The 22,242-nt window shown below is 37.1% G+C and overlaps 1 protein-coding gene across 1 annotated transcript; it reads left to right on the plus strand.

Annotated features, from left to right (window-relative positions):
* Nucleotides 1–7,665: 7,665 nt before the first annotated feature.
* On the plus strand, nt 7,666–22,043 carry LOC100496630 (carbohydrate sulfotransferase 4). Its single transcript, XM_018093517.2, has 2 exons — nt 7,666–7,796; nt 19,686–22,043. Exon 2 carries the CDS (start codon nt 19,695–19,697, stop codon nt 20,856–20,858), a length of 1,164 nt encoding a protein of 387 aa, XP_017949006.1. The 5' UTR covers nt 7,666–7,796; nt 19,686–19,694; the 3' UTR covers nt 20,859–22,043.
* The last annotated feature ends 199 nt before the right edge of the window (nt 22,044–22,242 follow it).

Consider the following 22,242-nt stretch of genomic DNA (forward strand, 5'->3'; position numbering starts at 1 on the left):
AAATTTTAGATTTATTTCAAAACTAGTTACATGAGATGGCCCAGGGCAACAAAAGAACAAAGAAGAAAAAGATCATGATGTGGTGCTAATTCAAAAGTACCCAGGCCAGTTTTCAGCAAACTAAAGCAAGTCTGCTATTACCATTATTAGCTTTTCTTGTCCTATAAACGGTATCCATCTATTCAGCCCATGGGCAGAAAAGTCAGATACAGTGGAGGATCAGGCAGATCTTTCTAGATTCCTATCTTTCCAATTGTTGTCATTGTAGTCTTTGATTCACATGGATGGCCCCTGGTTTAATTTCCTGTCCCTGGAAATGCTTCTCATTTTTAAATGGCTTGAATTCACAGTGTTAAAATTATCTGACCAGAATCTAGTTCTCAGAGTGTGACCTATTGTTTTTTAAAGAGGTGTTGAAAACAAAATGCATACAGACTTGATCATGACCATTATGATATATTTTCCAATTTTAATGTACAATTTTTATATGTCAAAATGACCTTTGCAGGTGGATCTACTTTTAACGGCATCAAAAATACACATTTGAAGATTGTTCTTATTTCAGGAACACTAGGGAACATTTATCACTGGTAAGAGGTACATATGCTCATAAGAAGGAAAAGTTTTCATCAAATCTCACCCGTAGTGTAGTTGGGCCCAGGTGCTCATGTCCCAGACCTTCAGCTAGAGGGAGCCATCATGGATATATCACAAACATCAATAGGCAGGATTTCAAAACGAAGAATGGCAAAAGTTCACAAAAAGTGAAGTAAAATCACAGTATATTTATTAAACTAACACATGATACAGCAAGCCTTACGCGTTTCGTACCTTGCGGTACTTAATCATAGGCTTAATGATAGCCTATGATTAAGTACCGCAAGGTACAAAACGCGTAAGGCTTCCACTTTGTGGCCTGCCCACAAATCTGGGCCTGGGAACCACTTATTCTAAGTGACCTTCAGGGCAGTATGTGTCCAGGTTCTACGTCTAACCTAAAAGAAATTTTGACATGCAGTGCTACAATTACCAAAGTTACAGTAAGAAAGACAACAAACATGCTATACTAAAGAGAACAGAAATACTGGTAGAAGATTTTTTGTGTATCTCTGCAGTTGTGGTTATTTTTATTTAATAAAGAGAATATTGTATATGAATTGTAGTGTGCATACAAAATCTCTGTCTCTCTCTCTGGATAGAATTTCTGGCTATTTCTGCCTATAAAGCTATCTGATTGATTTTATTAGTATTATTTCCTATTATTTATATAGCACAGACACATTTCCAAAAAGATTATACATCATTCAAATCTTCCCCTGCCAGGCTTACAATATAAGGTCCCTATCACACACACTATGGTTATTTTTATTAGGAGTCAATTAACCTACCTGTATGGTTTTGGAGTGTGGGAGGAGACCAGAATACTCAGAGGAAACCTACACAGAGACAGGGAGAACATACAAACTCCTTGCAGATAGTGCCCTGGATGGGATTGAACTCAGGACTCAAGCACTTGAAAGCAGAAGGGCTACCCTATCTGTTCCTTTTGTAGAAATTCGGAGCCACAGTCTTATCACGAAATGGTTTGGGTAAGTGAGTGCCTGTTGTTTGCTGGTTCCACTTCACTGTGGGTGAGAAAAGCTAAATCTGCTTGTCCCTGTGTTTGTTTGTTTGAAAATTGTGCCAATTTTTTCACTTTGCAGCCTGCTCTGTGCATTATAAATAACCCCTTGAGCATAATTCATAACCTAATGCTTTAAGCCTTTAGTTGTTTTGTAAACGGGTAAAGAAAAATTCTTAAATTAACCACTAATGTTTAATTTGTGACACCTACACAAAAGCTTTGGGTGTGCTACCCAAAATTTTTTACAAAAAGCTGAATTCCTATGCCAAGAAAAAATAATGTTTTCTGTGATCATAATTGAAAGCCCATTTTACAAAAATATGGACGGGCTATAATAACCACTGATCCAGAGCAGTGGTAAAACTTCCATTGACACTTCAGGGGGGCCCAGGCAATTGTGGGGCTTTCAATTGTGGTTCTGGTTTTGCTTACACAGATTTTATATCTTGTTGTAGAAACGCTTTCTTGGTATATAGTTGCATTCGTTTTGGTGCCATTTAAGAGCAGAAGTAACACATCAATTCAAATATTTGTGCATGGTGTAAACAATATTGCAAAGCTATAGGCTATCAACAAGGGGTGTTAGGCATTAAAATCAAGTAGCCAGAGAAATATTTGTTATTGGTTTTAGGGCATTGTTTCTGAAAAAAGGCTTGTTTCCAAGGATTGCAAAAATACCCACTGCTATACTGAACCCCAAGAATACTTTCATTTTATTTATGTTTGTGGGATGCCCTTCCTGAGCTCAGCCATATTTAGGTATGTGAATTAGGGTAGTAAACTGCTGGGAATATAGTATGGAATAGTTTTGGTATGCTGTAGGATAGGCTCTGTAACGAACAAAAATTGATACGTACAAAATGAGCGGCATCAATGATTTCAGAAGCTGCAAAAGGGGGGTGGGGGCAAGGCAGTCTTATTGACTATAAAACCACTCAATGATCACCATTGAATGAGAAAAAAGACCAGCAAAATCAGGAATTCACTTTTCACTGTGTATTTAATGTGTAAATACAACCTACAACCATATTTAATATACAGTGAAGAGTAAATTCCTAGTGCTGATGGTCATTTTTCTCCATATATGTATGTATACATACAATAGTCATAATCAGAGGGCAAAATCAATGAAAACAACAGTGGTCACATAGAGTGACTGTTGCCCATAATTGCTGGAAATATATATTGGAGTTCTAGATGTACACAATCAATGGGCAAGTTCAATGAAAGTAAACCATAGGTGATAAACGGTAAGAAAAAGTTTTCAGCTTTATAACCCTGTGAAACAACAGTTTACTTTTTTCAGCTATACAAACAGAGAAAAAACTAAATAAAACTGGGAAAACCCCTGACTATAACCATTTAGTTAACCAAGGTACAAGAAACAGCATGATCTTAACCCTTTAAATAAGAAGAAAAAAGTTGTAAGCCTCGACTTTCTGGAACCATTTATTGTCCAAAAGGTGTAATCAACTAAAACCTAAAATCATTAAAATCCATTAAAATCAATTAAAGTAAAACTATACTCCCAAGCAACATAATTAATATACATGATACATTGTAAAATAATATATTGGATAAAAGAGTCCATATGTAAAACACTGCTACATCTAAATAAACCATTTTCATAAAAATATTTTTTTTGAGTAATATTTGCCATTGGGTACTCCTAAATGGAGCACTGACACTTAGGGGCTGATTTACTAAGACACGAATTCGAATCCGAATTGGAAAAATTCCGATTGGAAAACGAACATTTTGCGACTTTTTCGTATTTTTTGCGTTTTTTTCGGCGTCTTTACGATTTGCGCAAAAAAACGCGAGTTTTTCGTAGCCATTACGACTTGCGCGAAAAAACGCGTGTTTTTCGTAGCCATTCCGAAAGTTGCGCAAAGTCGCAATTTTTTCGTAGCGTTAAAACTTGCGCGAAAAGTCGCGCCTTTTTCGTAGCGGTAAAACTTAAAAGGCGCGACGTTTCGCGCAAGTTTTAACTCTACGAAAAATCGCGACTTTTCGCGCAAGTTTTAACGCTATGAAAAAATCGCCAGATTTTGCGCAACTTTCAGAATGGCTACGAAAAACTCGCGTTTTTTCGCGCAAATCGTATTGGTAACGAAAAAGTCGCGATAATTTCCGAAAAAATCGCAAAATACCGATCATTACGAAAAAAACGCAATTGGACGCATTCGGCCCGTTCGTGGGTTAGTAAATGTGCCCCTTAGAATTACTCAGTGGTCCCCTGGGATCATACGATTCATGCTGTACACAAACAAACCAAAACAAACAAACAAACAGTTGGTAAAGTCCTCATTCTTGGGGTATAGTTTTCCTTTAATTCAAGAAAATGAAATATAAGTGATCCAGTTTGATAAGTGATAAAGATATCACGTGTGCATGTACATTTTAAGTAATAAAAAAGTAAGAAAAGATGTATGTGTGTACATGTGTGTGGGTACACCTGGGAAAGTTGCAAGTGTGTATGTGAGGTTACAGAATAAGTTACAAAAGTCACCTTCAGGCAGAGATGTACTCCAAGGAAGTAGGGAAGTAGCACTGGGTGGCCCAAACAGCAATTGCATGGGTGAAACATGTTATAAATAGGCATATGTTGGCATTAGACATTAAACATTAGACATTAAAAGTTTTATTGGTACGTCAGTAGAGACTTATTAACATATATCTGCATATAAGGCATACTTTTTGCTTTTATTGGTATCCATATGTATGATCTGTTAGTGCCTTTGACTCCCCAGCTTTGCTGTTTTATTCTCTCAGTAGGGGATTATTTTGCAAATATGTCTTCCTGTTGATTGGCAATGCCGATGACAAGTTGTGTCGGCTCTTCTGTCATCTGCACTATAATAAGCATGCACTGCTGCTGATTTTAAACATTTCTGTAGGTGGAATTTTCTGGCTCAGTGGTTGCACAGTGCTGGTGTCATCAGGACAGGAACATTAAATAAGTTCACAAGAGCTTGATTCCAGAATTCAAACAACAAGCCTGTGCCGTATAACACAATTACCGTATATACTCGAGTATAAGCCGATCCAAATATAAGCCGAGGTACCTAATTTTACCTAAAAAACTGGAAAAACTTATTGACTTGAGTATAAGCCTAGGGTATCACCAGTAGGGCTGGTGCAAGCAAGCCAGCACACGAAGCATACGAAGCACAAGAAGTACAGCAGGATAATCTTGTTACACGATATTGCTTGAGAACTGAAAAAAAATATGCTAGAGAATAGAAATGTTGAGAATAAACTAAAGGGTACCGTATATACAGTATAGCCTTATACACCAGCAACAAACACCAGTTTGCTGTTTGTAAAGGGTGGCTGCAAAGGGTGGCCCTGTCTTGACCAGACAATAAGTAAATGGCCCCCTTTATGTGTACCTTTCAGCTAGGCATTAAGGGCAATATTGCAATTCTCAAACAATTGGCACTGATAAAGGTGTAGCACAAACATACCCAATAGTAACTCATCATAATTTGATTAAAAGCATAAAAGTGGCTAAGCCTTGAGGGAAGCACTTGTACCTTATTAACAGGGATTATCACCCATAGGCTTGGTCCACACCTCCAAATGGGTCATCTATAGTGATATGCACTTTCTGTAACTTGTACAGCTTCACTCCAATGCTCAGTTGGCTCACCGTTGTGGGTTGAAGCTTGGTTCGTTGTTGGTTGTGCTCCCCCCCCCCGTGCATGTGTACATACGCACACATGCGTATGTAAACCAGACTTGTGAATGGCCAATTTATCACAGCTTATTCTGGTAGAAAATGTAGTACACAGTAGTAATACAATACTCTGTGCTATAGATGTATGGGCAAGTATTTTATTACTGTTCAAAGTATTTTATAGTACTCACTATAACGCAGAGACATCACTATGGAGAAAAAAGCACATTACTGGGGATGGGCACCAGCGGGAAGGACATAAAAGTAAAAGAAAGCTTAACTACAGCAACTCAAAACATATATTAATGTAAATCTCTTCTGTAAAAACATATTGCCACCGAGACAGGCATTAACACAGCAAAGAAAGCAAAATGATGTTTGCATGCATTTAGCCAGAGAAGCAAATGACAGATACGCTGTGCGCTGTGGATATTACCTGACTTGAGTATAAGCTGAGGGTTCCTTTTTCAGCACGTTTTCGGTGCTGAAAAACTCGGCTTATACTCGAGTATATACGGTATGCTCTCTTATTATTTACACATTCTGCCAGTTAAAAAATTATCGATATTGCATGATGATTGGATTTCCTACAAAATATTACTCAAACCAGGCATATGTATCTAGTTATCACATACTGTACGTTGGTATCACAAGACTTGGAGAGCAACACAAGCATCATAAATGTTCATGGAGGTGCCAAATAAGGGCTAAGATTGGCTATTAGGTAGCCTCTATGCACACTGTCAGCTTACTTTGGTAGTAAATCTTGTTTTTATTCAACCAAAACTTGCCACCAAGTCAGGAGTTTAAACATAACTACCTGGTTTGTGGGCACTGAGAGCCACATCCAAGGGGTTGGTGAGCAACATGTGCTCATGAACCACTGGTTGGGGCTCACTGCTGTAGGGACTGTAAAAAGAAATTCAAATTAGAGATGGTAGCTGCTCAGCTGCTGCATAACTACATTCATTTAGAGCATATATGTCAAACACAAGGCCCGGGGCTGTTTTATGTGGCCCTTGGTGAGTGTGTCTGACCATCCAGCCTGATCAATCTCCATTTTCTTCACATAGTAACTAAGACTAAGGGGTATATTTATCATGCTGTGCAAAAAGTGGAGTGAAGCATTACCAGTAATGTTGCCCAAGGCATCCAATCAGTAATCAGATTTCAACAGTAGCAAAGCATCTATTGGCTGCTATGAGCAACATCACCTGTAATGTCTTACTCAACTTTTTACACATTGTGATAAATATACCCCTTAGTATCTTACTAAGTATATTAATAAAAAATTTGGCCCGCGACTTAGCCTGTGTTTTAGATTTCGGCCCCCTTATGTGAGTTTGACACCCCTGATTTAGGGCTTTGCCGCCTATGGTAAATATCTTGTGCATGTAAAGGGGCATTTATATAGATATACTGTTTTAGTTTGATGAGAAAGCTAATGGATAACGTTGTTTATATTGATTTTCCTCTTTTTTTTTTAGAAGAATGTTAATGATAAGTGATCACAATAAATCAAGATCCTGTTTCAGAACCAAGTTTTCCAAATTTATTTCTTGACTTTTACACATAGGCGACAAAGTGCCTCAAAATACCTTTTGATCCAGAAAAATGGCATTTGCTGTATGTGAAACTTTTAAGAAGAAGGCAAAGTGTCCTGTCTGTTATTGTCCTTAGGCTAATGACACAAGGAGCTTTTCTTTACCAACAAAAAGTATCTGAAAATGGGCATGCCACCCTTAACTAACTTCAACCACTTGACACTGTTATTACAGGCACAAGAGCATTTTAAAACTGAAAACCATCTCTGCTAAGAGTGTTAGGTAGTTCTCATTTAAATCAAGGGTCCCATTTAAAAGGTAGGTATGCTTTTGAACTCTTCCCCCTGTAGAGTAAATACCCAATTTGCCATTTGCCTTTATCTTTGCTAATATGAAACCTTATTCAACATAAATAATATAAATTGATGCAGGTATTGTGACACCCATAGACCTTTAACAGTCTGTAACCATGAAGGAAAGAGGTGGCACAAGATTAAACCATATTATTAAGAATAAAAAATATACATACAATATTATGTAATATATGAAATAAAAAAATGTTTTCAAATACTGTACATTTTAAATGCCTGTAATCACTTAAACACTCTGGGTGAAGCAGGATATAGTATTTTACAAAACATATACTGTTTGCATTGTTGTCACAACTGTTCCTAGTTCAATCATCAAGGTTCAGTTAATTTTAATATTAGTGGTATGCAGGAGACCAGAACAAGGATAAGAAGCAAACACAAGCCATAGAGAGGGTGGGACTTGGGATCCAGGTACAGGACAGACAACACACAAAAGGTGAGCGAAGACAGAGAAGCAGAGGCACGAATCAACAGTGCGAGAAAATTTAAAAAGAGAAGAAAAAAGGTTGCAGAGACGAATGAAAGCAAATAAAACAACATTTTTATCTGCAGTTAATTAACAAGGTGAAAAACAGGTATGAATATTCATTTAAATCATGGATTGATCTCATAAAATTCTGTCTTTGTTTGCTTTATATAAAATGTATCTCTGGCATTTTACATCAGTAACCTAAATGCCAAAAACATTGCCAGTCCCCTTAATTCTGCAAATGTTTTACTGAATTCATCATAGGATAACTGTACAGATTAAAATGCTTTACATGCTGAGTGAAATATAATTAGTACAGGTATGGGACCTGTTTTCCAGAATGCTCAGGACCTGGGGTATTCCGGATAAGGGATCTTTCCGTACTTTGGATCTCCATAATGAAGTCTGCTAAAAATCATTTAAATATTGAATAAACCCTAAAGGCTTGTTTTAGCTCCAATAAGGATTCATTGTATTTTAGTTGGGATCAAGTACAAGGTTCTGTTTTATAATTACAGAGAAAAAGGAAATCATTTTTAAAAATTAGAATTATTTGCTTATAAAGGAGCCTATGGGAGAGAGCCTTTCCGTAATTCGGAACGTTCTGGATAACAGGTTTCCGGATAAGGGGTACCTTACCTGTAGATTATCTGGTAAACACTGTTTTTCAATGAAATGTCATTTTTAGGGAGCATGTACTTATTTTAGGGGGTTAATGGGTCACAGCATGAATACATTTTAATCATTCTTTTTTTATTAAATGGGATTTACAATATATTTTTTTAGCATAATACAAGATAATATAGTTCTAAGCAACTTTCAATTACACATTATTTGAAATTTATAATGGTTTTAACGTTCTTTATAAATGTAACTAAAAGCAGTATTTGTTTGACCCTTTCTGCACTGTTGACTTCTGAAAATGTAGCAGAAGCCAGCTCTCCTCCAGCCTAGACTGTAGTTCCCTCTGCTCCCCCCTTCTCGTATCAAAGTATTGAATTTACTAGGAACTGCATCAGTATATGGTAATGTGAAGATAATTTAGCACATCATCAAGGGTCAAAGAGATAAATAGATAGATAGATAGAAAAGGCTATACTATATAAGAATAAAAACTGTACACTTCTTTGGGTTCCTCTACTTAGGTTTACCTACTTTAAGAAATAAAAGATACTAACATAAACCCATTAAACTTCTTGACAGATGGGAATAAGATCAAAACAACTGCAAATAGTACAACACAATGTTTCCCACATTAGTGTCTAACACACACCTTATTTGTTCACAGACACACACAATCATTTTCTGTTCTTGTTAGCAGAATAATAAATACGACTCTAAATTATGTTCCTGAACAAAGTAACTTCTTTTGTGGTAGCAAAACTCATCAACACAGCTTTAACTCTTAGTCAACTCTGTCTGGCATCTGTTATAGCTACTAAGTACATAATGCAGCTATGTATACAGGATCTGTTCATTTTTCTTTCCTTACAGTCTTTACATGGAGCTGCTCAATATACAGTACCTGGGTCTTACATCCAGTCATCTATTGTGGCTGCTGCCCTTTACTCTGCCACTGGGGAACTCCACTTCCCTGGCTCAAAAGCTATATTCTGCTCCTGAAGCAAAGCTATTACAGCTCCAGGCCTTTCCTCCCATCATATTCTCCACCTTTATCAGGTTTCCTGCCCCAGCATCCTGGCATCACACCTTAAAGGAAAACTATACCACTAAACAATGTAGGTCTCTATATAAAAATGTACAGCAAAAAACTAAAAAAAAAAATCTAAAACCCTGCTTTATCTAAATAAACCATTTTCATAGAAATATACTTTTTTTTAGTAGTTATGTGCCACTAGGTACTCCTAAATAGAAAATTGCCATTTTAAGTACTAGGTGCCACCCCTGGGATCATATGATGCAAGGTGCACACAAACAAATGTATATGTATATGTATATACATATACATGTATATGTTATGTCGCATCAAGATTCTTTAACAGGCCACTTAATATGTGTTATCTGGTTATTTTGTAGGTTTAGATTTTCTGTAGTGGATTCTTACTATGTTGTTATTTTTGTTAGGGTGATTTTAATTATATCTCACATTTACTCTGTTCCACCACACAGCAACGCAAAAGTTATTTGGTCAAATTCTCCCCTATGGGACTGTACTCACAACAGTCATCATGAATTGAATTGAAGGCTTCCAAATAATTTGATCTAGTTTGTGTTTTAACAACACTTTTCTAAACAGCCAATAAATAGTTAACATATTTGCACATTTATCTAAGCTAATAGATGTGTCAAATCCTCCAAATGTGTTTAATTGCTTTAAGCAGTGGAACCCATTCATTTCCTACAGGCACCAGGATGTAGCACTGCCCAGCAGCGGTGCTTTATGAGAACACCTGTGGACTTTATAACAGGTATAACACTGAAAAAAAAAATGTTAAATCTTAGACTATCATTAACTTTTTATGTTTATGAGCAATAAGCATCAATACTGCTAACAGTAAAATGATAAGGATAATTGGTAACTCAGTCCCTGTTAACTTATGAATGTAAATTGTAATATGCTTCAGGATGCTGGGGTGGTATAAATTCTTAGTGATGTCAATAAATTAGGGTCTGTAAAATGTTTAATGCATATCATGCAGCAGGTAATGTTGTAACTATAATATACTGAGAATATATCTCTAGTTATACTTTATTTCTGTGTTGCTAAAAATGTCAGCATTCGTTTTAAGTAATGTGAAGCCAGACAGATCTTGAGTATTATTGAGAAGCTCTCAATCATGGACTGTCTCCCATTGAGTCCATTTTAATATAATAATGTTAAAAAACTATATATTATACTATTATTATATTATTTATTAATAAAACAGTTCCTTGTGCTTGATCTTAAATAAAACCCATATGGGTGACAAAATTCTGCTGGGTTTTTATGTTTAAATGTTTTTGTAGCCTTAAGATATGGTGATCCAAATGACAGAAAATACTCTTATCTAAAAAAAAAAAACCCAGGTCTTAATCATAAAAGATCCTGTACCTGTATTACATAACTGCATTGACATGTAGCTAAAATGATGATAAAAGCCTTTTGGTGGTCTTTCCTATTTTCAAAGTGATTTTAAGCATATTCTGCAATGTTCAAGGTGCAATTTTGGTATGTTTTTTTCCCCATAATTCCAGCATAATAGTGATTGCATAGGGCAATGCTCCTGATGCAGTTGTGGCCTATGCATTAAAATGTGCATTATAGTGCTTGCACTTTGATGTGGATTGGTCGAAGTAGCACTCAAATTCTTGTATTTGTAACTTTCTCCACTCCACATCAAAAAGACATCTGTGCCAATTTTTAGCTGCAAATGTGCTATGTCTAATGACAGGCCATTCTGTGAACCCTGGAGCTACTGTCGCCTTCAGGGCTCCCCTACCTCAATAGGTGCACTGCATGTGATTCATCATAAAGTGGAGTGGGGCAGACCAAGCAAATTGCAATAAATAAATAAACAGGCACAAACAAGATGGTAAAGGTGCTGGTGTGCATCAAGACTGGACCAGAAAATGTTCTACTGGTTCAAAAGGTAGGATCTAACTTTCTTTTTTAAGAAATTGAGAGAAAGAGAGAAATTCATAGATGGAATTTCAGAGGAAGGGAGCAGCAAGATGGAAAGTATTGTGGCTTGTGTTAAATGTTGCAGTTGGTCTGCAGACACTGCTAATCTGCTCTCTCCTTTGTCTACACTTAAAGGCACTGCATTGCCCTTGGTTTAGATCCAGGTAGGGTATGTGGCACAAGCCACTAGACTAGATATGCCAGTGGGTGTGGATAGTGTGAAAAGACAGTTCCTGAGAAGAATAGATGAGATGGCCAGGAATATATTTAGACACAAGTGAAGAAATGTTGAGAGGAACAGATGAGTGAAGGGCTTTGAATGTTAGCAGAAGGACATTGTATGCTATCCGTTGCTTAACAGGAAGCCATAATAAAGGTTTCTACAGGGTGAGGTCCCTTTTAGGAGAGAGCAGGAAGATTCTAGAGTGGAGTTATTTAAAGAGAAAAAAAGTGGGAGTCTAGGAGACTGGTTGGTAGGAGGTTGCAATAGTCTAAGTGAGATAGCATATGGCGTAACTACCATGGGGGTGCAATTGTTCTCGGGTGTGCCTCTGTACAATGTTGGTTGTTTCCCTGCTAGGACTGTGCTGTTAACCCTTGCTGGCTGTGCTACTCTATCTGCAAATCAGTATAGACTGTGCTGTTACTCCTTGCTGGCTGTGCTACTCTATCTGCAAATCAGTATAGACTGTGCTGTTACTCCTTGCTGGCTGTGCTACTCTATCTGCAAATCAGTATAGACTGTGCTGTTACTCCTTGCTTGCTGTGCTACTCAATCTGCAACTCAGTATAGACTGTGCTGTTAATGTAGCCATACACAAAGCAATTCTGATCTTTTCTGCAACCATCAGTAGCAGGAAAAATCATTCTTTTTTCCCCACTGACATTAAGGGCTGAATCATCACATGTGGAGGTAGAAACAATAGGTATTCTACCTCCACCTGTCGATTCAGCCCTGAACGCAGATTTTGTTTGGTTGCCTTCAATGGGCGAAAATCAAAATCTTTCAACCTGGCCGACAAGACGACTGATATAATCGGTGCGTGTATGGCCAGCTTTAAGCCTGTTCTGTGTTACTCAAAATAAGACTGTGTTGTTAACTTTCCTAGTTGTGCTACTTAACCCGCAACTCAGGACACACAACTATAATTATGACAAGGGCAGCATCAAGTCTCCACATGAAGGATACCACCAACTTACCCTTACGCTTACCTCACGCGTATATCAATTTCTGGAACCCTTTCCCCTCGAGACACAATAAAGACATCCAGGTTTTGGGATAGAGAAGGTCACAGCTTTAATTACAGATTAAAATCCATTTATATTAACATCATCAATGTATTAACTTTAACATATCCAAGGAATGCTTGCCCAAACCACCACTGCTATACTCCTTCCTGGGCTACCTGGCATGCCGGCCACCCAACCCCATAGGGGGTCAGATGGGCAAGTGAGAACCAGGTAACCAACTTGTTACCCCTCTTGCGGGACCCATGCCTGACAAGAGCCTGCATCTGCACCAGTCGGCATTCAGCTGTAACAATACATGGCCATAGACGCCCAGGGCAAGCATTCCACCACTCGCTGTGACAACCAACATTTTTGGACCCATATTAGTCCCCTACATGACGCTAGCATAACATCTCCTATAGGGCGGGTGAGAGGGACACTGCTCTGCTTTTCAAAATGGTGCTGCCTCTCTCGCGCACTGCGCCCATGTCTCCTCTCCCCCCTACTGCGTTACTTCCTGTGCCTTCTTGCTCTGTCACTGCCCTCCTCCCTGCACCTGCGGGCTGTCCGGAGCCCCTATTAATATTCTTCCATTGCCTTGTTTCCTGGAAAAGAGAGACTGGTTACCCACATTGGAACTTGTTGCTCTTACTTTTTGAAATGGATTAGCATGTATCTTTTGTTGTGAATGAATGTTTTGTAAATTAAGCATAACAGCATAAGGGTTTTTACACTTTACTGTAATAACTGCTTCTCCAAATAGTTGGATGGGCTCATATAACACAAAAGGGTTGATTCACTAAAGTGCAATAAAACGAGCGATATTTATAGCATGCATTAAAAATTTAATTGCGGCTTAATGCGTGATTCACTAAAAGGATACTTGCGCAAATTTAGACGCGATGCTGTTTGTGTTATTTAAGTCGCGAAGACTATTTTTGTGTGGTATTTGACGCAATACGCGCTAATTAACGCAGCGCGCACAAATTGTCACCACGTGTGAAAAAAACGCACGCCATATTAGCCATTCACGCCATTACTTTCGGAAAACTACTGTTCAGAAAATGACCTTTTCCCTGCAAAATGGAGGCTGTATCACTTTAGGGCCAACACAGACTTGAATAAATAACACTGCAAAGTCCATATTGTGTTGCCAAAAGCTCATGAGCTGTACTTTTCTATAATTACCGCCTGCCCCAAGTAGGTGTTAATTTTCGCATAGACTAATGCGATATTTAGCCCAAGTGTTTGTGAATCATGCGTTAGTATTATTTCTGTGCGCTAATTAAGGCAATGTGTTAAAATGAATGCATTTGGTTGCGTGCTATTTAATGCACACGATATGCGACTTAACGCATGCAATAATACTTTAGTGAATCGCACGTTTTTTTCTCGTCAATTTTAACGCAAAAATAGCATGCGATAATGCTTGTCGCAATTTAGTGAATCAACCGTAAAGTGTTAAACAGTGTTCTGCTACATTCTTGCTTTTAGAAGCATGGTTATTGGCTAGCTTTTTAGTTATTATTTTTTTAGTATTTAAATCAGCTCTCTGTATAAAGGTTAAATCAGTGGTATCCAAACTGGGGGGGGGGGGGTTATCCCCCCGGGTGGCCTGAATGTCAAGTAGGCAAACTTAAGGTGGCAATAAACAGGTAAATTTTAGTTGCCGATTTGGGCCTTTTTGGAAACTTGCTTCAAACTATATTTCATTATGCTCCTTAATGTGTTCTAAATAAGTCTGTTTAATGTGTACTTCACCTGTTACTGTAGCCAGGTCACCTTGCCCCCTGGGTTATATTGATTTTATGTTGAGTCACTGCATGTGTGCCAACTAAATGCCTTTGGGTTATATATTTAAATAATAATTTGATATATGGGTTAATAGAGAAGTATAAAGCTTAAGGCCATTTATTAATTTGCCCCCATATGCAGTTTGAAGCAGATGAAGTAATTAATAAAATTTTAGTGGATGGGGGTATTTATTTTGGTAAGCTTTCTAAAGAAAGTAGGCCTGTATTGGCCACTTTGGGCAGTGATCTGCAGTTCTGTAGTAGTTCTGTCTGTAGTGATAACGACATGTTCCTATAAAAGACAGTTATGTATCAATATTACTAGGTGAGAATGGCTTTAAAGGTGTCCAAACCAGCAAAGTGTGTGGTACTTATGTTATGCAGTCACTGCAACATGCCTTAGATTCAGGGAGTGCAGGATCTGTATTATTACTCATGGGAGGGCTGGAGGTGGTATCATCCTTCAATAGGCTGGAGTACTGTTTACATTTATACTCAAGCTTATGGAAGGACTACACCACCTCGAAACCACCATAATGGCAAAAAGCATCTATCTCTCTTTAGCTCTTTGCGGAGTGTGTTTTCAGGTAATGCCCGGCTGTGACTGTGCATGCTTACTTATACTGACATTCCTATTGATTGGGCCTCATCTATGAATTGCAGGGCTTGATGCACTTTTACACCCTGCCCCACAAGAAGGGTGCAGGACTTTGTGCTCCAGCATGAATACAGCACTGTCTGAATTTGGCAGCACTGCATTTATAGGGGGTAGGCAGTCCAGGGGAGGTAATAATACAATGTAAGCCAGAGTTGTTATTAAGGTCTTTTATTTTTACAATGCAATTGCATAGTTCCTTCAGCGCAACAAAACACTATTGGCACCACAGAAGTGCTAGCACCACCAATTGCTGGGTGTCATCTACTGGACTCTTTAATCTAGGGTCAACACAGAACAAGTAATATTAGTAATGCTGCAGCATTTTAGTGTCTCATGTCATTACAAGTTCAGAGCACAACCTCAACCTTTAACCTACATTAAAAACAATGGTGTGCCCAAAATAATTTTTTTTGCCATGAAATTTAATTAGAATGCACATTACTTTGTGGTTGTGCCATGAATCTCTTTGTTCTCTGCGGGATCTACATTTAATTAGAATTATTCTTTCAACACATTCATTTTTATTTCATGCAAAGCAGAAGGAAAGTCAAAGGACATTCCCATATTATTAAATTGGAATCCAATTCCAAGAATATCACCTATTTTATTTGATCATAATCGGTTATTTCCTGTAGAAACTATGCTAATAAAGAGAGTAGCATTGTAATTGCAGCAATAAAATTTGTAAGGTGTGGCGAATAATGTCAAACAATTTTGGGCCCAAGGTGCTGCTGCCAGCAGCTCAAACACTCATGTTCTGTTGTAAGTTACGTCTCTATTGTTTATTGTCCTCGAACATGATTTATAGCAACACGGGTCAATAAGCATCATTTATACAGTAACTCCTTTGCCAGAATCATAACAGTTCTCAAGAATTGTAAACCTGAACTGAGCTAAGTATCATTTCAATTTTTTTTCTCTGAGGAGATGTGAGATATCATGGAGTTTAATGAGAAACTAAATCCCACTGTGTATATTACTTATAATTATATTCAGTTATATTTATTGCACATGACTTCCCATAGGAGTTCTATCCCAAATTAGATACAACCACTCCTCCCTTTTTTCCTAAAGGTATTTTTCTGGGTTTCTCTATTTAGGCCTTCCTCGTCATCTATGTCCAGGACTCAAGCTGCCCATACATTATAAGATCCACTCCACAATCAGATCTTTTCCCAATATTGGACCAAGGGCCAAACAATTGGATAACAATGACAAGGATACATGCCATCAATCCGACGGGAAAATCAAACCTGCCCCATCGACATCTCTCTAATTTTCTACCAGATATTGGTCTGATAGGCCTGTTGGAAGGCCTCATACATGGGCAGACAAGCCTAGGGGTCTGCCTGATTAGCTTTGCCTTACAATTGGAAATCCCATTGAAAGACAAAGAGGCCAGCAATCTCAAATACAAGGAATACACAGTAAAACGTTTTCAGGATATTTCCAGGTCTCCCTTGACCAAAGGGAAACTCCTCTAACAGACCAACTGAGAGAAAAGAATATTCAGTATATATTCCTGAAATGTGTTGGTTATGTATTATAGTGTATATGTATAATACAAAAGCACATAGCACTCAGATGCAATGTATAGTCGGACAATCAATAGGAAACCATAGGTAGTCAGTTGTTAGGACAGATTGTAAGGGTGAAGTAGAGAGTGGCAGTCCTTTTGAGGAGCTAAATGCTGAGGGATGTTGTATTAAGAAATGAAAACAGGTCATGTATATTATATAAGCCAATTTGATAAGCGAGCCAGAGACACGTGTATCACAACATCTTTCCATCATCAGAAAGAGCATGCAGAGGGGACCATTTACTAATGGTCAGATATTTTTTTCCAGATTCAGATTTTTTAGAGCTAAAAGTCACCAAAAGAAAGTTATTGGTTTTTCAAGATTTACTGTGAGTCCTAAAATGCTCCAAAACTTGTTAAGATCATGTAGAAGTCAATGGCAGATGTACTTTTCCTTCCCTGGAAGATCTTTCTTTGCTTTGAAGATTTTTTTTATGCTGGCTATAGTCAAAAAAATTGCACCTTTTCTGTGACTGTTACCCGCGTGTGCTTTTTCAAATTTAGAATTTTTGATAAATGTCAGACATTTGTAGAAATTAGTTTCTTTGAAATTTTTTAAAATTGTGACCTTTTTCAGAGGAACAATTATTTTGTGACCAAGTTTATAAGTTCTGTAGAGTGCAATAGCTACAACTCTTAAACATGTGTGTATGTGTGTGTTTGTGCCTGTGTGTGTGAAATGCATCAAATTGGCATAATTTTCGGTGTAGAGCATGAGAGCCACCTGTGCCCCCTATTCTTCCAGAACAATGGGCTGGGGCTATTGACACAGGTTGCTTTGGGACTGCACCTTTTCAACCAGGTGGTAGCTCCGGGTTCCAACAGTGGCCTTCTTAAATCATTACAGAGCAATTGTTCTGGAAAAGGACAAAATGGTACTGAGCGCAACTATATGGAAGTGCAAGGAGCACATGTTGTTGCAAGTATGGGATTTTTTGTGCAACTGATTACAGTGACTGCTCTTGTAGTCTTAAATGAGTTCTGATATGTGTTCATGGGGTGTGTTATATGATGACGCCACTGGCCAGAAAGCTGAATCATAATAGCTGCAGCAATAAATTCACAATAGGTATTTGGGAAATTCCCTCTGATATATATAAAGATGTACTTAATTCTGTCCACTTAATTAGTATTAGAGTTAGGATGATCCAATTTTAATAAAGGATTTATCTAACTCCCAATATATTCCATAAAATAAGCTCAAGCATACCAACTATTTGTCCTAGATGCCACATGACCCCTGCAAATTTTTTTCGAAATAATATGGAATTGCTAAACAAATACGTGACTTTGTATGTGTACCCACTACAACTATTGCATAAAATTGCTATATAGAGAGCTGAGAATCCAGAGCGCCTTCTTCTGGGCAAATTTTTTGACTACGTCTCAGCTGGGATGTAGTGCTAGATGAAAAGATGAAGAGGAAAAAATGGAGAGAAAGGAAAACGGGGAATAAAAAAGGAAAGTGGAATTATAAAGAAAAGAAGGAATAAAAACCATGGGCAACTAAACTCCTGAAAATATATTCCCACTGGCAATAATGTAAATCTGAAGTATTTTTATTGTTGCCAGTGTCATTTTTAGGTGATTAGTCATTCATAGTAGGAGATTTATCATGGGTGACTAATCGCCGCATCTACCATAGCCTAAAACTGTCAGTTTACTACAATATCGGTTCTCATCCCTAATTTTATTTAAATATTTTTGTGTTATAATCTAGTTTTTTCTATTTTTAATTTTCCTTCAATTTTTTCTATCATTTTAAATATTTTATATTTCTTAATGTTTTTCAAAAAAAATTTCTGCCTTATTTTTCTTTATAATTCCCCTTTAGAATGTCTGATGTATTAATATTAAATTGAGCAGGAGTCACACTAGCAAAATGCAGAAAGAAGGATAAAGGGGTGGTTCATCTTCAAGTAAACTGTTTGTATATTTTAGAATGAGCAGTTCTAAGCAACGTTTCAATTGGTCTTAATTATTTATTTTTGATTTAGTTTTTGAACTATTCTTCTTCTAACTCTTTCCAGCTTTCAAATGGGGGTCACTGACCCAGCAGCCAAAAAACTATTATTCTGTGAGGCTACAGTTTCATTGTTACTTAATTTTATAATTCTTTTTCTGTTCAAGTCCTCTCCTATTCATATACCAGCCTCTCATTCAAACCACACCCTGGTTGCTAAGGTAATTTGGACCTTAGCAACCAGATAGCTGATGAAACTCCAAACTGAAGAGCTGCTAAACAAAAAGTAATATAACTAAAAAAATACAAACAATAAAAAATTAAGACCAATTGCAAATTGTCTAAGAATATTACTCGCAACATCATACTAAGCTAAACCCTATAATAACCTTTCTCATTACATATGCAAAGAAGATAAAGTGCAATAAAATGGAAATCATCTGACTTCCCCCCCCCACCACCAACAAAGCATTAATTGATTGAAATGGCCAGAAGTTACTTTTTATGTAGTAACCTCCTTACAAAGACTAATTTATTTACTAATTTATTTGAAAAGGTATGGTCCCCATGGCTGACATTCATTTACCGATTTACTATACTCCATATAGCCAATTTTTAACTTAATTTCACTCTTCACTAACAAATTCCCCATACCAACTTTAATATATCAAGCAGGGAAATTACAGAAACTAAGAGGTATAAGGGGTTAAAGCTATATATTGTATTAACATGTGACATTCTTTCAACTGTTAATGGGTGATCTCTGTTGCAGTTTCTAAATTTTCTTTGTTTCAAATAAAGAACTGCCATTCAATGTATATCCTTACTAAATCTGATATATATATATATATATATATATATATTTATATATTACAGCATATATATATATATGCTGTAATATATAAATATATTTGTATAATTTTGTTCATTGTTTTGCATTTGCTTTCTTTTAAAAGTTAAAAAAATAATGTAAAACAATGCTGCAGCTGTTATGCTCCAAATGTGTAGGCTGCTTGGTTTTAGCGAGAGTAAAGTTGAAATAAAAATTGTTCAGATTAGATGCATTGTTCAGTTTATTAAATTCCTTTATTAATTTCTGTATCATATGCACTGGTTTTTACTAAAACAGATTTCTTTATATAATTCCCAGGTTTCCCCAATGAAAATGTTAAGATTCAGCACTGGCAAGTTCTCCATTTTGATTCTAATGGCTCAGACTTTAGCTTTTGTCTGTATCATTTTTAAATTCCATAACAGCCATACCACACCTGTAAAAAATTATCAGAAGACTCATTTGCTCGTCTTATCAACATGGAGATCTGGATCATCTTTCACTGGGCAACTGTTCAGTCAGCACCCTGATGTATTTTATCTAATGGAGCCAGTTTGGCATGTGTGGTCTAAAATGAATCGAAACAGCATCAAATTATTGGATATGGCAGCCAGGGATCTGGTCCGTTCAGTTTTTCTCTGTGACATGTCTGTGTTTGAGGCCTACATGCCACCAGAAAAATTTACATCAAGCTTTTTTCAGTGGGAGACTAGCAGAGCTCTGTGTTCCCCTCCAGTATGTGATTTATTTGAACGAAGTGATATAATTCCACAAGCTCACTGTAAATTGCTATGTCCCAAACATCCATTTAATATGACTGAACAAGCATGTAGAAGCTACAGTCATATTGTACTTAAAGAAGTGAGATTCTTTGACTTGAAAGTCCTTTATCCTCTGCTTCATGATCCAGCAATAAACCTGAAAATTCTTCACTTAGTCCGAGATCCTCGTGCGGTGTTTCGTTCAAGACAAAGAACAACTGGTGCCCTTGCTTTAGACACCAAGATTGTTTTAGGGGCCATAAAGTCAAAGAACTGGGATGCAGATTATGAGATAATAAAACAAATCTGTGAGAGCCAAGTAATGATGTATAGAACTGTCATGATGCCCAACTTCAATAGGTTGCGTAGCCGCTACCACATGGTGCGCTATGAAGATATTGCTAATGATCCCATTGAAACTGCAAGGCAGATGTACCAGTTTGCAAATCTTAACTTCACCTCCAAACTTAAGACTTGGGTACACAATATAACACATGGTAAGGGCCAAGGTATGAGTTTTATAATCAATTCCAGAGATGCTCGCAATGTCTCCACTGCATGGAGGGATAGCCTTCCATTCAAAACTGTCTACAAAATCCAAAACATTTGTAAAGAAGCTTTAAATGTTTTTGGCTACAGGATTTTGAAGACAGAGACAGAACAGAAAAACCTATCATATAATATTTTGTTACCTCTTACTAAACTTAACAGTGGTAACAATATACCTTAGCAATAGATATACATTTTAGTATATCTACTTTAGTATTTAGTATATGTACTTCTAGTTTAACCAGAAGGGAAAACATGCTATAATTGAATGTCAAATTTACAGTGAAAAGAAAAACAAGTGAATTACAGAAGCATCACTCTCTGGGTTCAGTAGTAATAACTGGATGCCAAGAATAAATGTCCATTGTTTGTAACTTGATAAACGATGCAGTCAAAGATGTCTGTAAGTTTCAGCTCCCATAAAGTTCATCCCATTCAATGATGTTATGCTAAAAATATTAATCATTTGGGTGAAATTTTAAAGGCAGTACTTGCCAATGTTTGCAAAACACATAAATGAGATGGCAGCAAGGAAATATACAACCTTTTGCAGTTATGAAACAAAGGGCTGAGACTGGTGCAATGATTACATTTATGGAAGGGTATTTATTGGTTTAACAAAATTGTGATATTACCCACCAAATAACCATACAATGTGTATATATATTCTAAATTAAGTTATTTATATAAAACCAACTGCTCATGTAGAAGGTATTGCAAATTTACTGTACAGCTGTCACCTAGTGGAGAGTTATTAATTGTACACAAAATACAGATATTAAAACAGTTATTACAGTTCTGTCCAATTTTTTCCATGTGAATAGTGAACTACTATATCACATGTTCACATGTCTGTGTGCCAAAGCTATCTCTTAAGGACAGCAACTGGTCCATATATGTCTTCAACTACTCGGCTGTGGTGTGGGATAAGAAAAGTATTGCTAGTATAAAAATAAAATACAGGTATATGAGCCAAATCTCTCAGCTGTGAAATGAATGAAACAATAAGCAAAGATGCTGCTGGTTATACTGATGCAAATATTATATATCTAGAGATATATGAACACAAACACTAAAACAGGACATGGAAAATTTGTGTTGCAACCAAAAGCACCCAAAGCAACGCTTGTCGTCATGTTGATACCTGTAGAATCATGCAAAGCTCCAATGCAGATTTAGCTGCAGTTTCTAAAGCCAACATGTTACAGTTTGTGTTTGTTTTTTTGCAATGTCCTGAGCCAGCTGTAATATATACCAAGTCCGGATAGGGAAAACTATACTACCCACTTACAAACCTCCCAACATTTTGAAAATGGAAAGAGGGACAAAAAGAAATGCAGCATGCAGCGGCAACATGGGGTCCTGTTTTATGTGTTATTACAGTTTTGTTAAAAAAGCTGAATTTGCCCTTTAAGTTGCAAGTCTCAGTTCCCCCAAGAGACCTGTTTAGCTTATTAGTTACAATTGTATCTCAGCGCAGGTGTGGCTTGTTAACTTTCTGGGCTTTCTGCCAAAAGCCCACTTATTTAATTAAATGTGAGAAACAATGTTTCTAAGTGCAGGCG

This window comes from Xenopus tropicalis, chromosome 4 (genome assembly GCF_000004195.4).
Source record: "Xenopus tropicalis strain Nigerian chromosome 4, UCB_Xtro_10.0, whole genome shotgun sequence".
Classification (NCBI taxonomy): Eukaryota; Metazoa; Chordata; class Amphibia; order Anura; family Pipidae; genus Xenopus; species Xenopus tropicalis.